This window comes from Phyllostomus discolor, chromosome 5 (assembly GCF_004126475.2).
Source record: "Phyllostomus discolor isolate MPI-MPIP mPhyDis1 chromosome 5, mPhyDis1.pri.v3, whole genome shotgun sequence".
Lineage (NCBI taxonomy): Eukaryota > Metazoa > Chordata > Mammalia > Chiroptera > Phyllostomidae > Phyllostomus > Phyllostomus discolor.
This window is the reverse complement of record NC_040907.2, coordinates 169,639,557-169,655,835: the sequence shown is the minus strand read 5'-3', so window position 1 is coordinate 169,655,835 and position 16,279 is coordinate 169,639,557. Positions and strand designations below refer to the sequence as shown.

At 50.4% G+C, this 16,279-nt stretch overlaps 1 protein-coding gene across 2 annotated transcripts in view; it reads right to left on the bottom strand.

The window, feature by feature from the left end:
* ACADSB (acyl-CoA dehydrogenase short/branched chain) overlaps positions 1–16,279 on the bottom strand; it is a 33,072-nt gene that overhangs the window by 16,622 nt on the left and 171 nt on the right. Inside the window, exons 1-3 of one of the 2 annotated variants that reach the window (XM_028512817.2) lie at positions 16,107–16,259; positions 608–767; positions 298–398 (exon numbers count right to left, since the gene is read on the bottom strand). In XM_028512817.2, the coding sequence (XP_028368618.1) occupies positions 298–398; positions 608–767; positions 16,107–16,148 (303 nt within the window). In that variant the 5' untranslated portion in view covers positions 16,149–16,259. Of the gene's footprint in view, positions 1–297; positions 399–607; positions 768–16,106; positions 16,260–16,279 lie in introns of those variants that run through there. The other variant, XM_036027428.1, reaches the window with a different exon arrangement.

The window sequence follows — 16,279 nt, the reverse complement described above, 5'->3', positions numbered from 1 at the left end:
TCTTGGGGACAAGACAGCTCCTGGACAGGTGGGTACCGATGGTCTAAAGAATTCCTCTCTCTCTTGCTGCTAACCTTTTCCTTCGAAAGCACAGTACTTCTAATGTAAATTTTTAATTCGATTAAAAAAAAAACCTTCAGGATCTCAATCGAAAAGAGAACACAGATAATTTTCACTAGGAAATGAAGAGCTCATTATGCTATCATTAGAGTTCCTAAATTGAAAAGTAGAGATACATTTTTAACCCTCGAAAGTATTTACAAAAGTTTGAAATTAGAAAAATTATGAATTATGTACCCCTTGTTGGAACAATCCTTGTATTACTGATTTCTCCATTTTTGAATTTTCGTCCATGGTTGAAACCAAAGGAGCAACCTGTTCCTGGGCAAATTTTTTCACTGCAGGAAATAAAAAACACTGGTAAGTCTTTATTCTGTTAGTATGACATGCATGATTTTAAAAAAATTTTTAAAGTTCATGTCAAAGAATCCCATCCACGTACACAGGTGAACAGACCCGCCCATCAAGTCACAGGTCATGTGATTTCACACGTGGACCCCGCCCGGGGCCAGAGGCGTGGCCAGGTGCCACGGAGAAGCCTGCTCACCTGAGTTCTTGATCATCATCTCCTCGTCGGTGAACGTTTGCAGGGGGGCGCAAGGGAGCCCCTCACTGGTTATACTGGGCAGAGCTTCTGGCTGGGAAGATTTTAGGGCCCGTGGAGGAGTCTTCCAAGAGCACAGGCAAGTTGGGAAGTTTCTTCTTAGCTGTAACAACCGTCCCCAGGGGAGAGAGAGAAAACACACACACACACACACACACACACACACGGTAAGAAAAGTAAGTGTCAGAACACTGGTTCCTTTGGGAATAACTCTGTAGTTCACACTTATACCATGTGTCACCAAAAAGGGGAGCTTAACGTTGCCTGTTTTAAAACTCGCTGTCTCGTGAGCAGACACAGAAGCTGGCTTGCCAACACAGAACTCCTTCGTCCAGCAATGAGCTGTTCCACATAAACGCATTTCCCAGACAGTGAACTTGTACCTCAGAGAAACAGAACTCCTGATGGAACTCAGGCTCAAGTCCAGGCTAGTTTTGTTCCTCTGGCTTCTCAGCAGCAAGAGACAGCGCAGCACAAGGAGCCTTAGGAGAACCAGCTCTGGGGTCTGAGAGGACTAGTTTCGAACCCCAGCGCCTGGTGTTAATATAACTACGTGGTCCTGGGCGTGTGGTTTTTAACCTCAGTTAAAATCTCCCAGTGCTTGTTTCCCGCGCTGTCAAACGCGGAGAATTGCTGAGGGTTAGTGAGAGAATCCACAGGGAAGGGCTGAGCGCAGGACCCGCCCACCTTAACGACAGATTTCACCGTGACTTGTGCTAAGATTCGGCGGGTGGTCATGGCAGGAGCGGCCGCAGCGGCCGCAGCAGCTCCCCCGTCCAACTGCAAGGCTTTCCCTGCCCCGGCGCCCCAAACCCGTCAACTTGCCAGCCCCACTCAGCAGTGGGTTTGCTACCGTTTTATGGAAGAAAGAGACCATCCAAGTTTACATGTTTGTTGTACCTTTCCAACTTTCTTCTGTAGAATTTTAGGACCGGGGGAACAAAAAAGGTATTGGCCATTTCCCGAAGCTAAAACCATGCTAAGGAGAAGAAGCCAGCCACCAAAGAGCACATGTCATATATGATTCTGTTCATAGGAAAACCCGGAAGAGAGAAATCCAGAGACAGAAAGGTGAGCGCGGGGTCACCTGGGGCTGGGGCAGAGGGGAGGGGGCCGTGCAGGAGGCCACAGGGGTCTCTCTGGGGCGGCGACTGTCAACCTTTTCCATCTCACGGCACACATAAGCTACTGTAATTACTACTAACATTGTGCCACTACTAAAAATAATTTCCTCTTTGCGGATACGACAGAGAGTTGCAATTCTGACACGTTCGCGCTGGACAGATGATGTTGGGCTGGACAACAGAAGGGACAAGAGGCGCGAGCCCCTGGCGAAACAGCCGGGCACTGCGTGTTTTAAAAACCCCTGCGGCACGCGGCTCGGAAACTGCTGCTCTGGAGGACGAGGTGCTCCAGGGTTGAATCACGGTGGTGGCTGCACAGCCCTGTACCTTCATGGAAAATCATTATATTGTACATTTTAAAAGACTAAATTTTATGGCATGCAAATTATTGCTCAATAAAGCTGCACAGAAAAAAAAATTAGCACTTTCCTTTTATTCGGCAAAGATGACGAGGGGACGCCCTCAGCCCCGGCCCACACCTGGGAGCGCCCGGTGCACCCAGAGGATACGTGGCACAGAGGGAAAGGGAACTCTCCCCAGCTTCTGAGAGGCGTGTGGTTGAGACGGGACAACGAGATACACGTTCTGGAACAGGCTGTCAAGAACGGGCATGGCTCGGTCGGTTGGGCGTCTTCCCAGGAGACAAAAGGTTGCTGGTGTGATGCCCAGTGAGGACACGTGCCTGGCTTGTGGCCCGGTCCCGGATGGAGCCCGTGTGAGAGGCAACTGATGGATGTTTTTTCTCCCTCTCTCCCTTCCTCTCTAAAAATAATACAATCTTAAGGGGAAAATAAAAGAAACAAAGCAAATGCAAGATTAAAAAGCAAATGCGCCCTGGCTGGCGTAGCTCAGTGGATTGAGCTCGGGCTGTGAACCAAAGTGTCGCAGGTTCGATTCCCAGCCAGGGCACATGCCTGGGTTGCAGGCCACGGCCCCCAGCAACCGCACATTGATATTTCTCTCTCTCTCTCTCCCTCCCTTCCCCCTCTAAAAATAAATAAATAAATAAAATCTTAAAAAAAAAAGCAAATGCATTTATCACCGCATTATATTTCCTCAAGATTACACGGACACACTGAAAAGCGAACTGCTCCAAACAGAGCGGAAACGAGAGTCGCCGTGTCGGAAGCCGCTGGTGATCCTTCCTGCGCGTCCGCCCGTCCCTGGGGTTCGGTGCCGGGAGTACGTGCATTCTACTCCGGGTTTAACTGGGAAAAAGAAACAGTGGCCCAGACAGAAGAGAAATGCGTATGTCTGAGTTTTTCTACTTAACTGTGCTTTGTTTTGGGAATCAGGAGACAAAGGTTAGGGCAAAGGTGCACAGAACGCTTTTTTTTTTCCTCGTTAAAACTGGGACATGGACGCTCCGGACCAGAGAGGAGGACGGGGTACACCAGGCACTGTCTTCTTCCCGATGACACGGGTGGGGGGAGCGGAGAGGAGGGCAAGGAGAGGAGAGGTAGGAAATGGGAGCGTAACCGGCCGGGAAGGAGGGGAGTGTTGCCAGGGAGGGGCAGCTCTGGAGCGGCAGGCACCAGGAAGGAAGGAGGACCGGAGGAAGGAGGACCGAACCGGAGCAGGAACAGAACCCCATGGGAGGGAAGAGAAGGGCGGTGCGCTTCGGCTGCGCGGCCGGTGGTGGAGTCGTGGAAGGGCCCCTCCACACACACTCGAAGGAAAGGGCCAGCCGTCTTCCCCACAAGAGGCTCCTGAAACGCACCTGTAACATTTCAAAAACCGCAATCCATTGCCCACGTTTCTCGCTGCTGGGGGAGATGACCTACTAAGCCCACTACAGAATTCTTCGCGTCTCCCAGTCAATGTATGATCACTCTCACTAAGTTCATCTTGAGCAGGAAGTCCACCACTGAGAAACTTAAGTAGCCGGTGGGGCCTAAGATGAGGTTCCTTCGTTCCCGCTGACGCTGTTGTGACGTCCTCGCCCCCCGTGTTGCCGCTGAGCAAGCACCTGACTGTTGAACACACGGCAGCTGTGTCGGAGTCCCAAGATGCGCTCACAGAGGCAAGCGCGCCTGGAAAAGGACGAGGCGGCACGCCAGCGCAGGGCGGGGCTGCTGGCAGCCCAGCAGAACGCGCAGGGGCCCTGTGCTAAGTGAACGGAGTCCACTTAACCGTCATCGCGGAACTGCAAGTGTCCCCTGCACTGACTGGCAGGAAGAATTCCCCTTCCACGGGACAGTCTTCGGTAAAGGAAACGTCTCCTCTCCCCGCCGGCAGCCACACGGCCCGAGGTTGCCACGGTGATTTCCGACTGTCCCCTGCCCTCCAGGGTGGACCTCAGCCTCTGCGGCTTTGGGATCCACTCCATCAAAATGATTTCCCACAGTTATAACCCGCTGCACCACATCATCACATTTTTCTGTGGAGAGCAGCAACTGCTCCTTGAGTGGAGCGATGGTTATTTATGCCTTGCCAAGGAGCGTGAGTCCGTCTCCTCCTCAGCCCAGCAGGGCTCTGCCGCACTCACAAGTGCCGGGGCCCGAGCCTGGGGCCTGTGGACCCCTGTGGACGGATCGAGAGTCCACGAACTTGGATGGGGTTACAGTGATACCTTTATCTCACTGCCCTCCGACCGAAATACTGCACTTTCTAGGCAACGAGTTACAGTAGCGTTAGGCATTATCTGTGGCTGTCGCCGAAAGAAATGACAGATATTTTAATATCACATAACAGGTGGTCCAAATATCCTGAAATATTGTGGGTGTTCATTACTACCTCAAAATTATACAGTTATTCAAACTGTTGTCAGATTTTATTTAAGAAGCAAATATTACTGTTACAATTTAAAAATATTTTAATAACTTTTATTACAGTTTATTTCCTTTGTAACTCATATATGAACTTATGCATTTAAAAGTATTTTGAGAAAAGGTCTATAAACCTTACTACATTGCTGTATACCAGAAATTTTCAACGGGCGAGCCACAAGAACTCCTAACACGCGCAGCACCTGACTGTTTAGTCAGGGGCACGGACCTCTTTCCCCTTGGATTGTCCAATGTAAAAAAACAACAACAGCCAGCACAACAGTAGTCATCTGGTGTGAAGGTGTCAAAATTGTAACTATTTTTTCTTGTCAGATCGGCAAAAAGCCTGTTTTTGGGTGTGCCGCAGGATTTTAGTAATCAGTTTATGTGCACCCTGGGGTGACAAAGGTTGGAAACCCCGACTGCCGAATGTTCTGGTGGATCTGTCATTGGACTCGTTAGGTTTTGTCATTTATGTCACTCACAGGGTAGATTATTTACTAATCTCTCCCTGGCGTCCGCACGGTGAGGTGCGGCTCCAAACACCCTTCCAGTGCGTCAGGTCTAGGAGCTCTGCCAACTCACGAAAAGGCGCGGGAGAGAGAAGCTGTGCTAACCTACGGAGAGAGAAGGGCGCCACCTCCCGTTTTCCAAAGGAAGTGCTTTGCATGGCGCCAGCACGCCGCCCCTGAAATCCCTACTGTCGCTGGGTCCCACCGCAGGTGCCCTCCTGGCGCTTTTTCCTGCAGGGGTGTGTGTGTGGGACTTGGACTCCCTTCCAGCGTCACAGCGCTCTTCCTGGGGGCTTGTGGCCGTGAGAAACGCCACTCCCACTCCTGTGTAGGACGCGCTCCCTCACTCACCATGGGCACACAGGCCTGCTGGCACCCCCCGCCCCGAGTGAGGAGCACTGGTGGATGCGAGCACCGTGCCTCGGTGCAGTGCCCTTTGCCTTTGGTCTGCAGCACCCAGTGTTGGGGCAGAAAAATAATTTCCCTTCTATCCTTGAAGTTCTTCTGGTTGGTCTCATCGTCAAGTTGCTACGAGACGGATTATCCGGAGAAAGACAAATGAAAGCTTAATGACACGTACACATCCTGCATTCTTGGTAGAGACTCAGGAACCCAGAGCAACTTGCAGAGACGGCAGCAGCCATGGTCTTAAATGCCAAAAGACATGGGGGGGGGTTGGCAATCCAGTTATGGGAGGTGACCAGGAAAAGCACCGCACACAAGGGTGACACTGTTATGTGGATTTACGTTGTCCATGTAAGAAACATCCGAACCTGTAACAATTTTTATTATGAGTTTATTTTGAGCCAAACTGATGACCATTGCCTGGAAGCAAAATCTTAACAGACTGAGAAATGTTCAGGAAGAAAATGGCAGTTTTACACTTACTTTGTACATCAGAATCAAAGGGGAAGAAGATGTGAGGAGGTTACGTGAAATCCACTGGTGATAGATTAGGGAGGTGGGAGAAAGCAAAGTGGGGCGATCTCTGGGATTGGATAAAAAGTAAAACCCATAGACAGACTTCTTTTCACACGGATGGGTATAAGATTAACAATGAACTCAATAACAATGACCACGAGAGGCTCTGTGGTCCCTAGTCTCCTGCTTGGGTGGGAAATTGTGCCCTCAGGGGTCTGGGAAAAGGAAATTACCGGCCATTCCAAAGCCTCTTATCTGTCCTAGGTGCAGAGACAGTAGGCCCTGGCCGGGCTGCTCAGGTGGCTGGAGTGCCTTCCCGGAGGGGGTCCGTGGAGGGGGCTCCCGTAGGTGCACAGGCGGGCGGGAGGCCACCCCAGCGTCTCTCTTACATCATCAATGCTCCTCTCTCTCTCTCAAATCAGTAAATGCATCGTCCAGTGGGGGTTTTTTAAAAAAGACAATAGACAGGCTCAGTTCAGTTCAAGACGGACCTTTGTCAGGACACCAGCCTGCGCCACGACTCGCTCTGAGCTAGGAAGTTTTCACGGCAGACTGCTCTACGTGGTTCCCTGAGGTCTGAGCTAGTAGGACCGCCACGCAGGCCTCCCCGGGCATGTGGGGCTGGGCGCGTGGCCCCTTCCCCGCCCACGAAGTGCAGGCCCTCTCCGCTAAGAGGGCAGGCGGGGCACGCTGAGGAGGGGACCTTCACGGATTTCCCTTACCACCGGAAATGCCCGTCACAAAGGTCATCACCTTCGACTTGGTTGTCAGAGCGTCTCCAGTGTCTGCTGTCTCTTAAACTCAACTAGACTAAAATAACCCTTCTGTCACAGAACCACACATTGTGGTGGCAAACCCTGCTCCCCTCCACCATAGTTAACTAGTTGTTACTAGTAAGTGAGGAGACAGAGGGAACTGGACACTGAGTTTTATAACCTGGGGAGCAGGGGGCAGTTCGCTCCGCCAGGAAGTTACAGCTTCACACACTCGGGGGATCCGCGCTCCCACATCGGGTTATTGGGGGAGGGGTGGCCCAGGGGTCGGTGCTGGACTACAGAGGCCGGTCGGCCTCACCTGGGAAAGGGATCATTGGCTGGGGGGTGGACCCATCAAAAGCCCACCAAAGCTTGGAAAGCGGATTGGTTATTTTGAAAAAGCTCCTGGTTATAACCTCAGGGAACAAAGACTCAATCAATTTCTCGCCCCGCCTCCCCCTCACCTGCACTCGCCCGACTCACGTGTGCCAGGGACCACGCGCAGCCACGTGGGTCTCCCAGCCTCGTGGGCGCGCATCGGGCGCCGAAGGACTCAGCTTCACCGTGGCGCAGACACTGGGGACAGCCCTTGTTTTGGCCTTGGTGAGGACACGGTCGGCCTTTTTCCACGGCGGGATAGGTGATGAGGGGACGCTGAACACCCAGGAGCAGCCTTCCACCAGAATAAACCCATCCGCACCACAGTCTCCCACGCGTGGGTCTGAAACACATTTCTCACGACCCCGCGGAAGAGTCTGAATTCCCCTGGCAACACCTTGCGCCTGAAACGTCCTTCCTTCCCCCGCCCCGGTCAGTGTGGTTGATTGACCCGTAAATGATTCGGAGACTCATGCCAGCATGTGGGGTTTCCACATCGAGACGGAATTCTCGGACACCGGCTCCGTGTCCCACAATTCAGCCCAACTCCGACACTGTCCACCAGGAGGCAGCACCAGATCCCACGGATTAAAGGCAGATCCCACGGATTAAAGAACCGACCGCCCCGCGCCCCCACAGCAATCACAAGTCCAGGTTGTCGCGCGCACTTCCGACCAACCCGCTATAGAACAGAGGTTCCCACTACTGCTTCCTGCGTTCCTTTAATTTGCTGCAGCAGTTCAGAGAGCTCACAAAAGCACTTTACCAACTGGGTTATGATACGCAGGGCCACGTCCTGGAAAAAGGGCCCAGAGCGCCCACGCCCTCTCTGAGGGCGCCACCTCCTTCCCCCAGCAGCTCGAGGTGTCCACCAGCCCGGGAGCTCTGCAAACGGCCCTTCTGGGTTTCTGTGGAGACTTCGTTCCATTGACGATTGTACTATTAGGATGAAACTGTGTGGTGATCTGCATGACAGATAGGGGGGGTCTCTCTCTAGTATGTATGCAATTTCCTATGAACCTAATTGCATATTTCAAATTAGAAAGTTTCTAAAGCTTGTGAAAAATTATATAAACGGAGCCTCTTTAAAACTGGGGAGTTGGAACCACAGCCCAGAGGAACTGCCCTTTTGCAGAGCTTGCTCCTCAATTCTTTGTGCTCCAACGGGGCACAATGACCCCTGCACTGGGCAAAAGCAGCGCTGTGTCCCAGAACAACTGTTTGCAAGGCTGGCAGGGAAGCAGCGTGCCCACCTGGCTGAGAATGAAAGGCATTCTTTAGATTCAGCATCGTTGCCAGCTTATTCGCACCTATAGAAATTCCTCCCTGCGCTGATTAACACCACGGACAGGGGCATCCCTTCCTCACAGTCATGAAATTGTTCTCCTTCCTTCCCATCTCTTCACCTCCTCCTGGGCCCTGCTGGGGCCTCTGTCTGAATCAGGGCCTCTCGAACAGCCATTCTTCTGGGTTTCCGACGCTTGCTGCTTCTCGCTCTGACCTTTTACCGTTAGGTTAACAAAATGAAGTAAAAAACACTTCGATGAATAACTTTTGACATACGTTATTTCGCACCTGTGCACTCCATCTGTAAAACCATCTGGAAGTAGGAATGCTGTGTCAAAGGGCAAAATGAATTCAAAATTCTGATAAAATTCTCCAAATTGTCTTTTGCAGCAGTAAAAACTTTTTTTTTTTTTATTCCTCACCTGAGGACATTTTTTCATTGCTTAGAGACAGAGAGAGAGAGACATCAACTGGCTGCCTCCTGTGAGCCCTGGCTGGGGACAGAACCCACAGCCTTTCAGTCTACGGACAGCTCTCCAACCACCTGAGCCACACCAGCCAGGGCACACAGCAGTTAAACCATCCTAACTCCCCCTGGTAAATGATTAACCTGCCTGTTTTCTGACAAGGGCAAAATTCTGAAATGTTCTACATTCAATTACAGTGAGAGAAAGAATTGTTAGTCTGTTAATGGCTTCAGGCCAGGTAACAAAAGCCTGTCTCTGTTCTTTCCACTTCCCGTTGGGACTTAGATGAACGTCCAGGTGGCTATTCCCAGGGGCTATTTCAACCAGGTACGGCTCAGTCCAGGAGCCCCCGGCTGCTTCGCAGGTGGGCTTGGGGACTGCTGCCCCAGCCAATCCTCAGGAGTGGACATTTCTCCCACCCCTTTGCCTAGAGCTCACAGAAATCCTTTCCGACCTTTTTCTCCCCACTACCCCCTACCTGAAGTATCAAAATGCCTGGAAACTTTAGGGGGATGGACGGTCCCTCTTACTTGGCCATGCTGCTGGTGGTATAGATTTCATGCTGCAAGACCAGTCTTCTCGGCTAGCATTCTGGCTTGGTAAAACCTCACTTTCCAAAAAGACCAGATGTGGAAGGTAATTTTTTTTGTTGTTTAATATTCCCTACAACCTTGTCAAAGCAGCTTGCCAGGTAATATTTGTGTTTCTGCACCCACGTGATAGGTGAAACGTTGTATCACAATGTACTCATATTTGTATTTCTCTTAAGAGTTTGGGCACCTTTTTGTGTGTTTAAGAACTATCTCGACTCTTTCCTGTTTATTGTTAGTTCATGTCCTTTGCTTATTTTCCTATTCAATTTCTTTCTCTTAGGGATTTCCAGGGGCTCTGTTTAAATTAAGGAAATTAGCTCTTTGGTGCTGGGAGTTTGTTATTCGTCTTGGTTTACAGTTTAGTTTTATAATGCAAACATTCTTGATTTATGTTGTCAAAATCAGTCCTTGGTGATGACATCCAGCTTTGAATTAAAATGACCTTCCTTACTCAAATAAAGGTATTTGCCCAGGTGGCATTTTCTGCATTCCTGGTTTACATTTAACGTGACTGTTTACGGCTGTCACACTAAAGATAATAGATGCGTGAACAAATTTTACCTTTTTTTTTCCTAAGTCCTTGTTGACTTATTAGTCCACAAAGATCAGAGAGTGATTCTAGGCTAGATGATTCCAGCGCTCACCCTCGGTAAGCATTTCGGTGGTATTTGTAGGTCCTCTTTCACTGATGTAACTTCAGGGACCAAGGCAAGGTAAAATAATAATATTTAATGATATAGTTAAGTGTGTACGCCACTTAAAAGAAGGGTCTTTTATCTCAGATCATCAGGATATCTTCCTCTCCAATGTTGCTGGAGATTATATAGACTATTTTAAAAGTAAGTTAACAGTGAGATATAATTACACACCATCAGTAGAATGGCTAAAATAAAAAAAAAATGGCAATGCAAGCTGCTGGCGTGGATGGGGAAGAATTGGATTGCACGGCACGGTGGCTGGTGGGCTTGCGAAATGGCAGAGGCACCCTGGAAAACAGTTTAGCAGTCTCAGTAATCTTACCCCTGGGTAAGTTTATGCAAGATATGAAAACTTAAGTCGAAACAAAAGCCAGTAACAGGAATGTTCACAGCAGCTTTATTCGTAACAGTCTAAAGCTGGAAACTGGATGCCTTTCCACGTCTGAAGGGTCACGCACGTGCGGGCACATCCCTGTCGTGGGGCGTGGACCACGAGGAGCCTCGCACTCGGCAAAAAGACTGCTTTAAGCTGGAGACCTACGAGATTCTGCAGACGCAGACACATCTTCTGGGAGTCTCCCTTATCCACTAAAAGCAGCAACTTCCAGGCAAGGGGGCCACCACAGGCCCCCTCTCGGGGGAGTTTTATGGACAGGCCACTGGCGCCCGAAAGAAAGCCACAGTCAGCTGGAGCTCAGATCCTGCGCTAATGCCCCTTCCGCTCTGCCTTTCTCCAGCACCCACGCTCCCTACTCCCCAAAGGCTCAGGGGCTTGTCCTCTCCTTTCACTCCCTTGGGTGCCCCATGCCCATCTGTGCCGGCGCTGGCTATCACCTACTCTCTAATGTGTGTGCATAATATACATATTAAAACTTCCAGTTGTAAGTGTTACTCACACTCTTTAAAGTCCAAAATAGAATTAATCCTGTCCCTCTGCTGCCCCTAAACTACTTACCTACCCTCCAGGGGTCCCGTAGGGGAACTCCCTGAGATGCAGCCTGGCTCCAGCAGCAAAGGCATCTGGGAAACGCTAGACTCTTAACTCCGTAGCTTCGGGCTTGGCTGACTGCCCAGGAAACTGGAATGTCCTCCGCCCCACCCCGCGGGGAAGGCGGCTACTGTGTAGAGAGTGTTATCGCCCCAAGTTATCTGTTAACCAAGGAATGAGTTTTCTTTCCCGTGTTCTGTGCTGACCCCCCACCTACAAAAAAGAGCCCCTGTCCTGGGAGGAGGGTGGGTTCTTGGTTCTTCCCTGCTGGCCACCACTGGGAGCAGGGCCCTTGCTTGCATATCCAGGTTTCCCCCTTTTAAAGCTCTTATGAATTTGCATAAGGCTACATGCCAGTTCTTTGGAACTGATCCTGAATTCAGACTTTTGGGGCTGTCCCCCAACAAATCCCAATCGTTGCCCATCGCTAAGCCATTCCATTTAGATTCCTCCATTTCAAGATAATTGCAAGTCCTCCTTTACTCGTGGGTCCTCTTTTGTAAGCATCAGCGGTGTTACCCTAGTCGAATGCCGTGTTACTCCACAGATGCACTTATGAAATGGCCCAGGTGGTATCTGTTGGTATCAGTTCCTTCTGCAAGCTACGGACCATCCGATCGGGAGAAAACCCTTTGGCAAAAAGCATCTCAGCATCTCAAAGGCTCTCAGAACCTTGCAGATCAATTTCCATAGTCACCAAACTGGGTGTGGCAACAGGTATGTGGACACTGAGTTTTCTACAGGAGCTCGGGGAGAAAGGCCGCCTTTCCCACCCTCGCAAAGCACACCTGGAGCGTGGAGCACAGGTCGACACCTGGCTCCCCAGCAGGGACAGGATGCGGCCTCCAGGTGCACTCTGCAATGACCTCGGACAACTCTAGTCATTCATTACTCACAAGCGCCTAGTACGGGCCCTACGATGGGCAGGGCGGGGTCTCACAATGGACAATTCTCTGGCCTCCAACGTCCACAGGGCTGCGGTCAAGAAACCCTGGTCTAGCATGTAGGAAACGAGGAATTGAGGCAACAGGAACCCACGACAGGGCCAGCACGCCGGAGAGAAAAATTCTGACCTGTCCCTACAGTAAACTGCAGCAGGCCGGTAAGAGAGGCAAAGAACGGTCAGTTGAGAATAGCCGAGGGGCAGCTCACAAGACTGTTGGCATTCCTGAGCGGGTGCCGGATCTCTGCCTTAATGCAGGTGGCTAGCCCCAGGATCAGTGTCTGAAAGAGAACAGCCAGGGGTCACCGAGCCCAAGTCACTGTCTTCTGTCCCAATACGCATTTATTTTTTTTCTTTCTTTTTTTTTTTAATGTGTATTTTAAAGATTTTATTTATTTATTTTTAGAGAGGGAAGGGAGGGAGAGAGACAGACAGACAGATAGACAGACAGACATCAATGTGTGGTTGCTGGGGGTTATGGCCTGCAACCCAGGAATGTACCCTGGCTGGGAATCGAACCTGGGACACTTTGGTTCCCAGTCCGCGCTCAATCCACTGAGCTACGCCAGCCAGGGCCCAATATGCATTTCTTAACATATAGAACCTGTCTCCCCAGTTAGAAATGCCATTTCCTTAAGGACCCTGTTGCAAACGTATAGGTCCCTAAGACGGATCAGAATACCAGCATACTTTGCAGTGAGCAAAGACCCTCAGGGCCCCAGAGATATTGGTGATGGGTTCTGCCTGTATTAGTAACGGCTAGCGTTTACCGAGTACTGACAATGCGCCAGGAGGTGTCCTAAGCACTTAGCATCCCATATCTCATTTAACACTGCCGTTATCCCCACTTTGCAGAAAAAGAAACGCAGGCACAGAGGTGGACCGTAGCTTGTCCAAGGTCATCCTGCCAAGAGGCAGCAGAGGGTTCAAACTCAAGTGGCCTGCCTTCGGAATCTCTGTGTAATCACCCGTGAAGTTTCTGTTTAGCTACCAAGCTCTCTCCACCCGGACGCCAAATATATGAGCAAAAAGAGTACTGATGGCTTCCAATAGCACAAAGCTGAACAAGATTTACGTCTAGTCCAGCAGTTAGACGAGCGGACAGTCCTGTACAGCAGTGGTCCCAGCTTTTCTGGCACCAGGGACCAGTTTCCTGGAAGCCAGGCAGGTGGGGGGGAGGGTCAGACCAGAGGCAGCCCTGTCCTCGGCTCTGGAGTGGGGATGGGGATGGTGGCGCGGGACGGGAGGTGGAGAGAAGCGCTTGGAACCCATTCCTGCTGGACAGGATGAACTGAACAGGGAATTTCCTTAAGGATATTTTTCGAGAAGGACCTCTTGAAAAGTATCGAGCTGCCTAATATGCTTTGGCACCATTGGCTGACTCGACGGGCAATTCCCCACAAATTGCGTGTTTCGAACAAAATGTACAGGTGAGTTCTAATCTTCAGGATCAGGAAGATCTGAGAAGGCAGCAAGGGCTACGTGCCAGTGACACCACCTGATGTTTGTGTGACAAGAGGACGGTGTGCACTGCCTCTCATTTCCTCATCCGGGCAAGAAGTCACTACCGTCTGCTTCACAGCGTTGGAAGAGAGTAAATAGGGCGGTGGGCAGACGACACTGCCCCCCCCGGGCCACGGGAGATGCTCACTAAATGCTGACTCTCCATTCTTCTTTGCACAGGGACAAAAATTGGCCTTACCTTGCCATTTCTCTGCCCTCCAGACCACTTCCTATGATAGCCACCTAACTAAATCATAGCTATAATTACGTAACTCCAAGGCTCAAAACCTTCCATGCCTCTCCACCACCCAAAGGAACTTAAGGAATCCAAAATTCCTTAAAATGACCCTATCCCTTTTCACATCAGTGTTCTCCCCACTCCTCCCCCCCCCAACATCTAAACCCTGCTTCTAGAGAGCCTGTCCCCCCCTCCCCTGAGTCATCCTAGTCACCTGTCCCTCCTACGAACCCACAGGTAGACTGTGGACCCCTTAGAATTTGTATGACATCTAAATGCTGTGAGGGTGCTTGAATACAGTTCTAATCTCTCCTCTGAAAGATAAACTCCTTGTGGGTAAGTGTTTGGGGTCTTTGTCACACCTGTTGTAGCACCCAGCACCGCACGCATGGCAACGATAAGAGCTAATATTGAAGGACACTGAGCACCACTTTAAGGGCCTCCCATGCACCTATAAATTCACTTCATCTTCACAACAACCCTGTGGGTATAGGCACTATTATTTTCATCATTTTACAGATCAGGAAACAAAGACCCAAGGAGGTTAAGTAACCTGCCCAAGATTATACTACTAGGAAGTGATAGAGCCTGGGTTCGAACCCAAGCAATCGGACTACAGAACCCACATTCTTAACCACTACGCTACAGTCACCATCCCATCAGTTACGTTACCTAAAACATGTAAAAGTGCTTTAAAAACTATAAAGAATGATAAGCCACCACAAAACCAACAAATGCAAACGAAACAGGTCTCTGGTATCTCTAAGGAAGGGGAGGAGGCATTAGTGCATGAAGGTTAAGTTTAGAATCAGACCAGAGTTGGAACACTAGCTGTTAATTTCCAGCTGAGTGACTTCGAGCAAGTCACTTAATCTTATTCAACTGCAGGCTCTGCACCTGAAAAATTAAACTACTTTTTAGGATGGTTGTGAGAATTAAATAAATGACGCAAAGAGTCAAACCTGTGAAACCCAGGCAATTTTCTTTGCCAAACTATTAAACAACAATTACAAACAAAGCCCTGGCTGGTGTGGCTCAGTGGATTGAGTGCTGGCCTGCGAACGGAAACATCACTGGTTCCATTCCCAGTCAGGGCACATGCCTGCAACCCAGTTGGGGGCTCGTAAGAGGCAACTATTGATGTATCTCTCAAACATGGATGTTTCTCTTCCTCTCTGTCTAAAAATAAATAATAAGACAAATTATAAAAGAGTATTATGTAGTAACCATTACGACATGTTTTTTTTTTCTTTGCAACAACATGCTAACATTATTGGACTAATTTATAAAAATACCTCAGGAATGTAAATATCAAATGACTTTAATTATTGCTAATGAAACAAAAATAGAGTCCTGCCTCTGGGCAGCAGTTGAAAAGCCTTTAACTCATTAAGCAACTAAAAAGAAATGTAAAAAGTAAACAGCATTGGGAAAGGTCCCAAGGACGTGTGCTGACAAACGGGAATGTATCCAAATGCCTGGGGCTTCTGGAAAGCATGCCAAAGAGCACAGGGCTGAAGAAAGTGGGGCCGTTTAATGTAAAAAGAACGCACACACAAAACTGTTGAAGAATCAACGTAGGTCCAGAGAGCTGAATTAGGAACAACAGGTGGCTATTCCCGGGCGCAGGGTTTCAGCTCCACTTCGAGCAACTGGGGCGGGCTCCCTTGTGCCCATCCATGAAGATGCCCAGGCACCAGCCACGAGATAAGGACCAGAGGGAGTTCTCTTCATGGTCGCTAAGTGCGACCGACCTACCTCGCGGTCCCTTCCTAATTATGCCTCAGGACTGCAGAAGGGAGGACAGGGAAACACTCTGCCTGGAACTGTGCCTACTTTTAACAATCCTTTTTTTTTGGAGGGGAGGGGGCATGAAATTTATAACCTTTGGGTAAAGGTGGCATCGGAGAGGTGGCATCTCTGCAAAATATCTCCAAAGACCCGAGCCTCGGTGGCTCCCCGGGCCCAATAATTGTCTGCAAAGGACATCTTGCAGGCGCGGCTCTCCGACACCACGCAAGGTGCTTGCTCCGCGAAAGAAGCTTCTAGGCCAGCCCCTAGCCCCCTTCTCACCAGCTGCCACTTCCAACCCGCCTTAAAGAAGCGTAGGCCCGCTCGGCCGGAGGTCTGGAGGGAGGTCACGCTCACGGTCTGCTCGCAGTGAGACTGGCCGCGCGAAGGGACGGGCGCCCCAGTCCCGTTAGAAGACTGCTGCCGGGGCCAAGGTTGCCCCGGGCTCCTAGTACGCCCACCGCCAGCGCACTCACCAGCGCGCTGCCGCGCAGCAGCCGAACCACCGCTCTCTCCATCCGTGCAGCAGGCCAAAGAACGTTGCAGAACCAGCGAAATCGCTCCAGTAAATCTCCGGGCCGCAGGCCAGCGCCTAGAAGAGGTGCACCCAGGGCCACGCCCACTCCGTGCCCGCACCCGCCCACTTCGT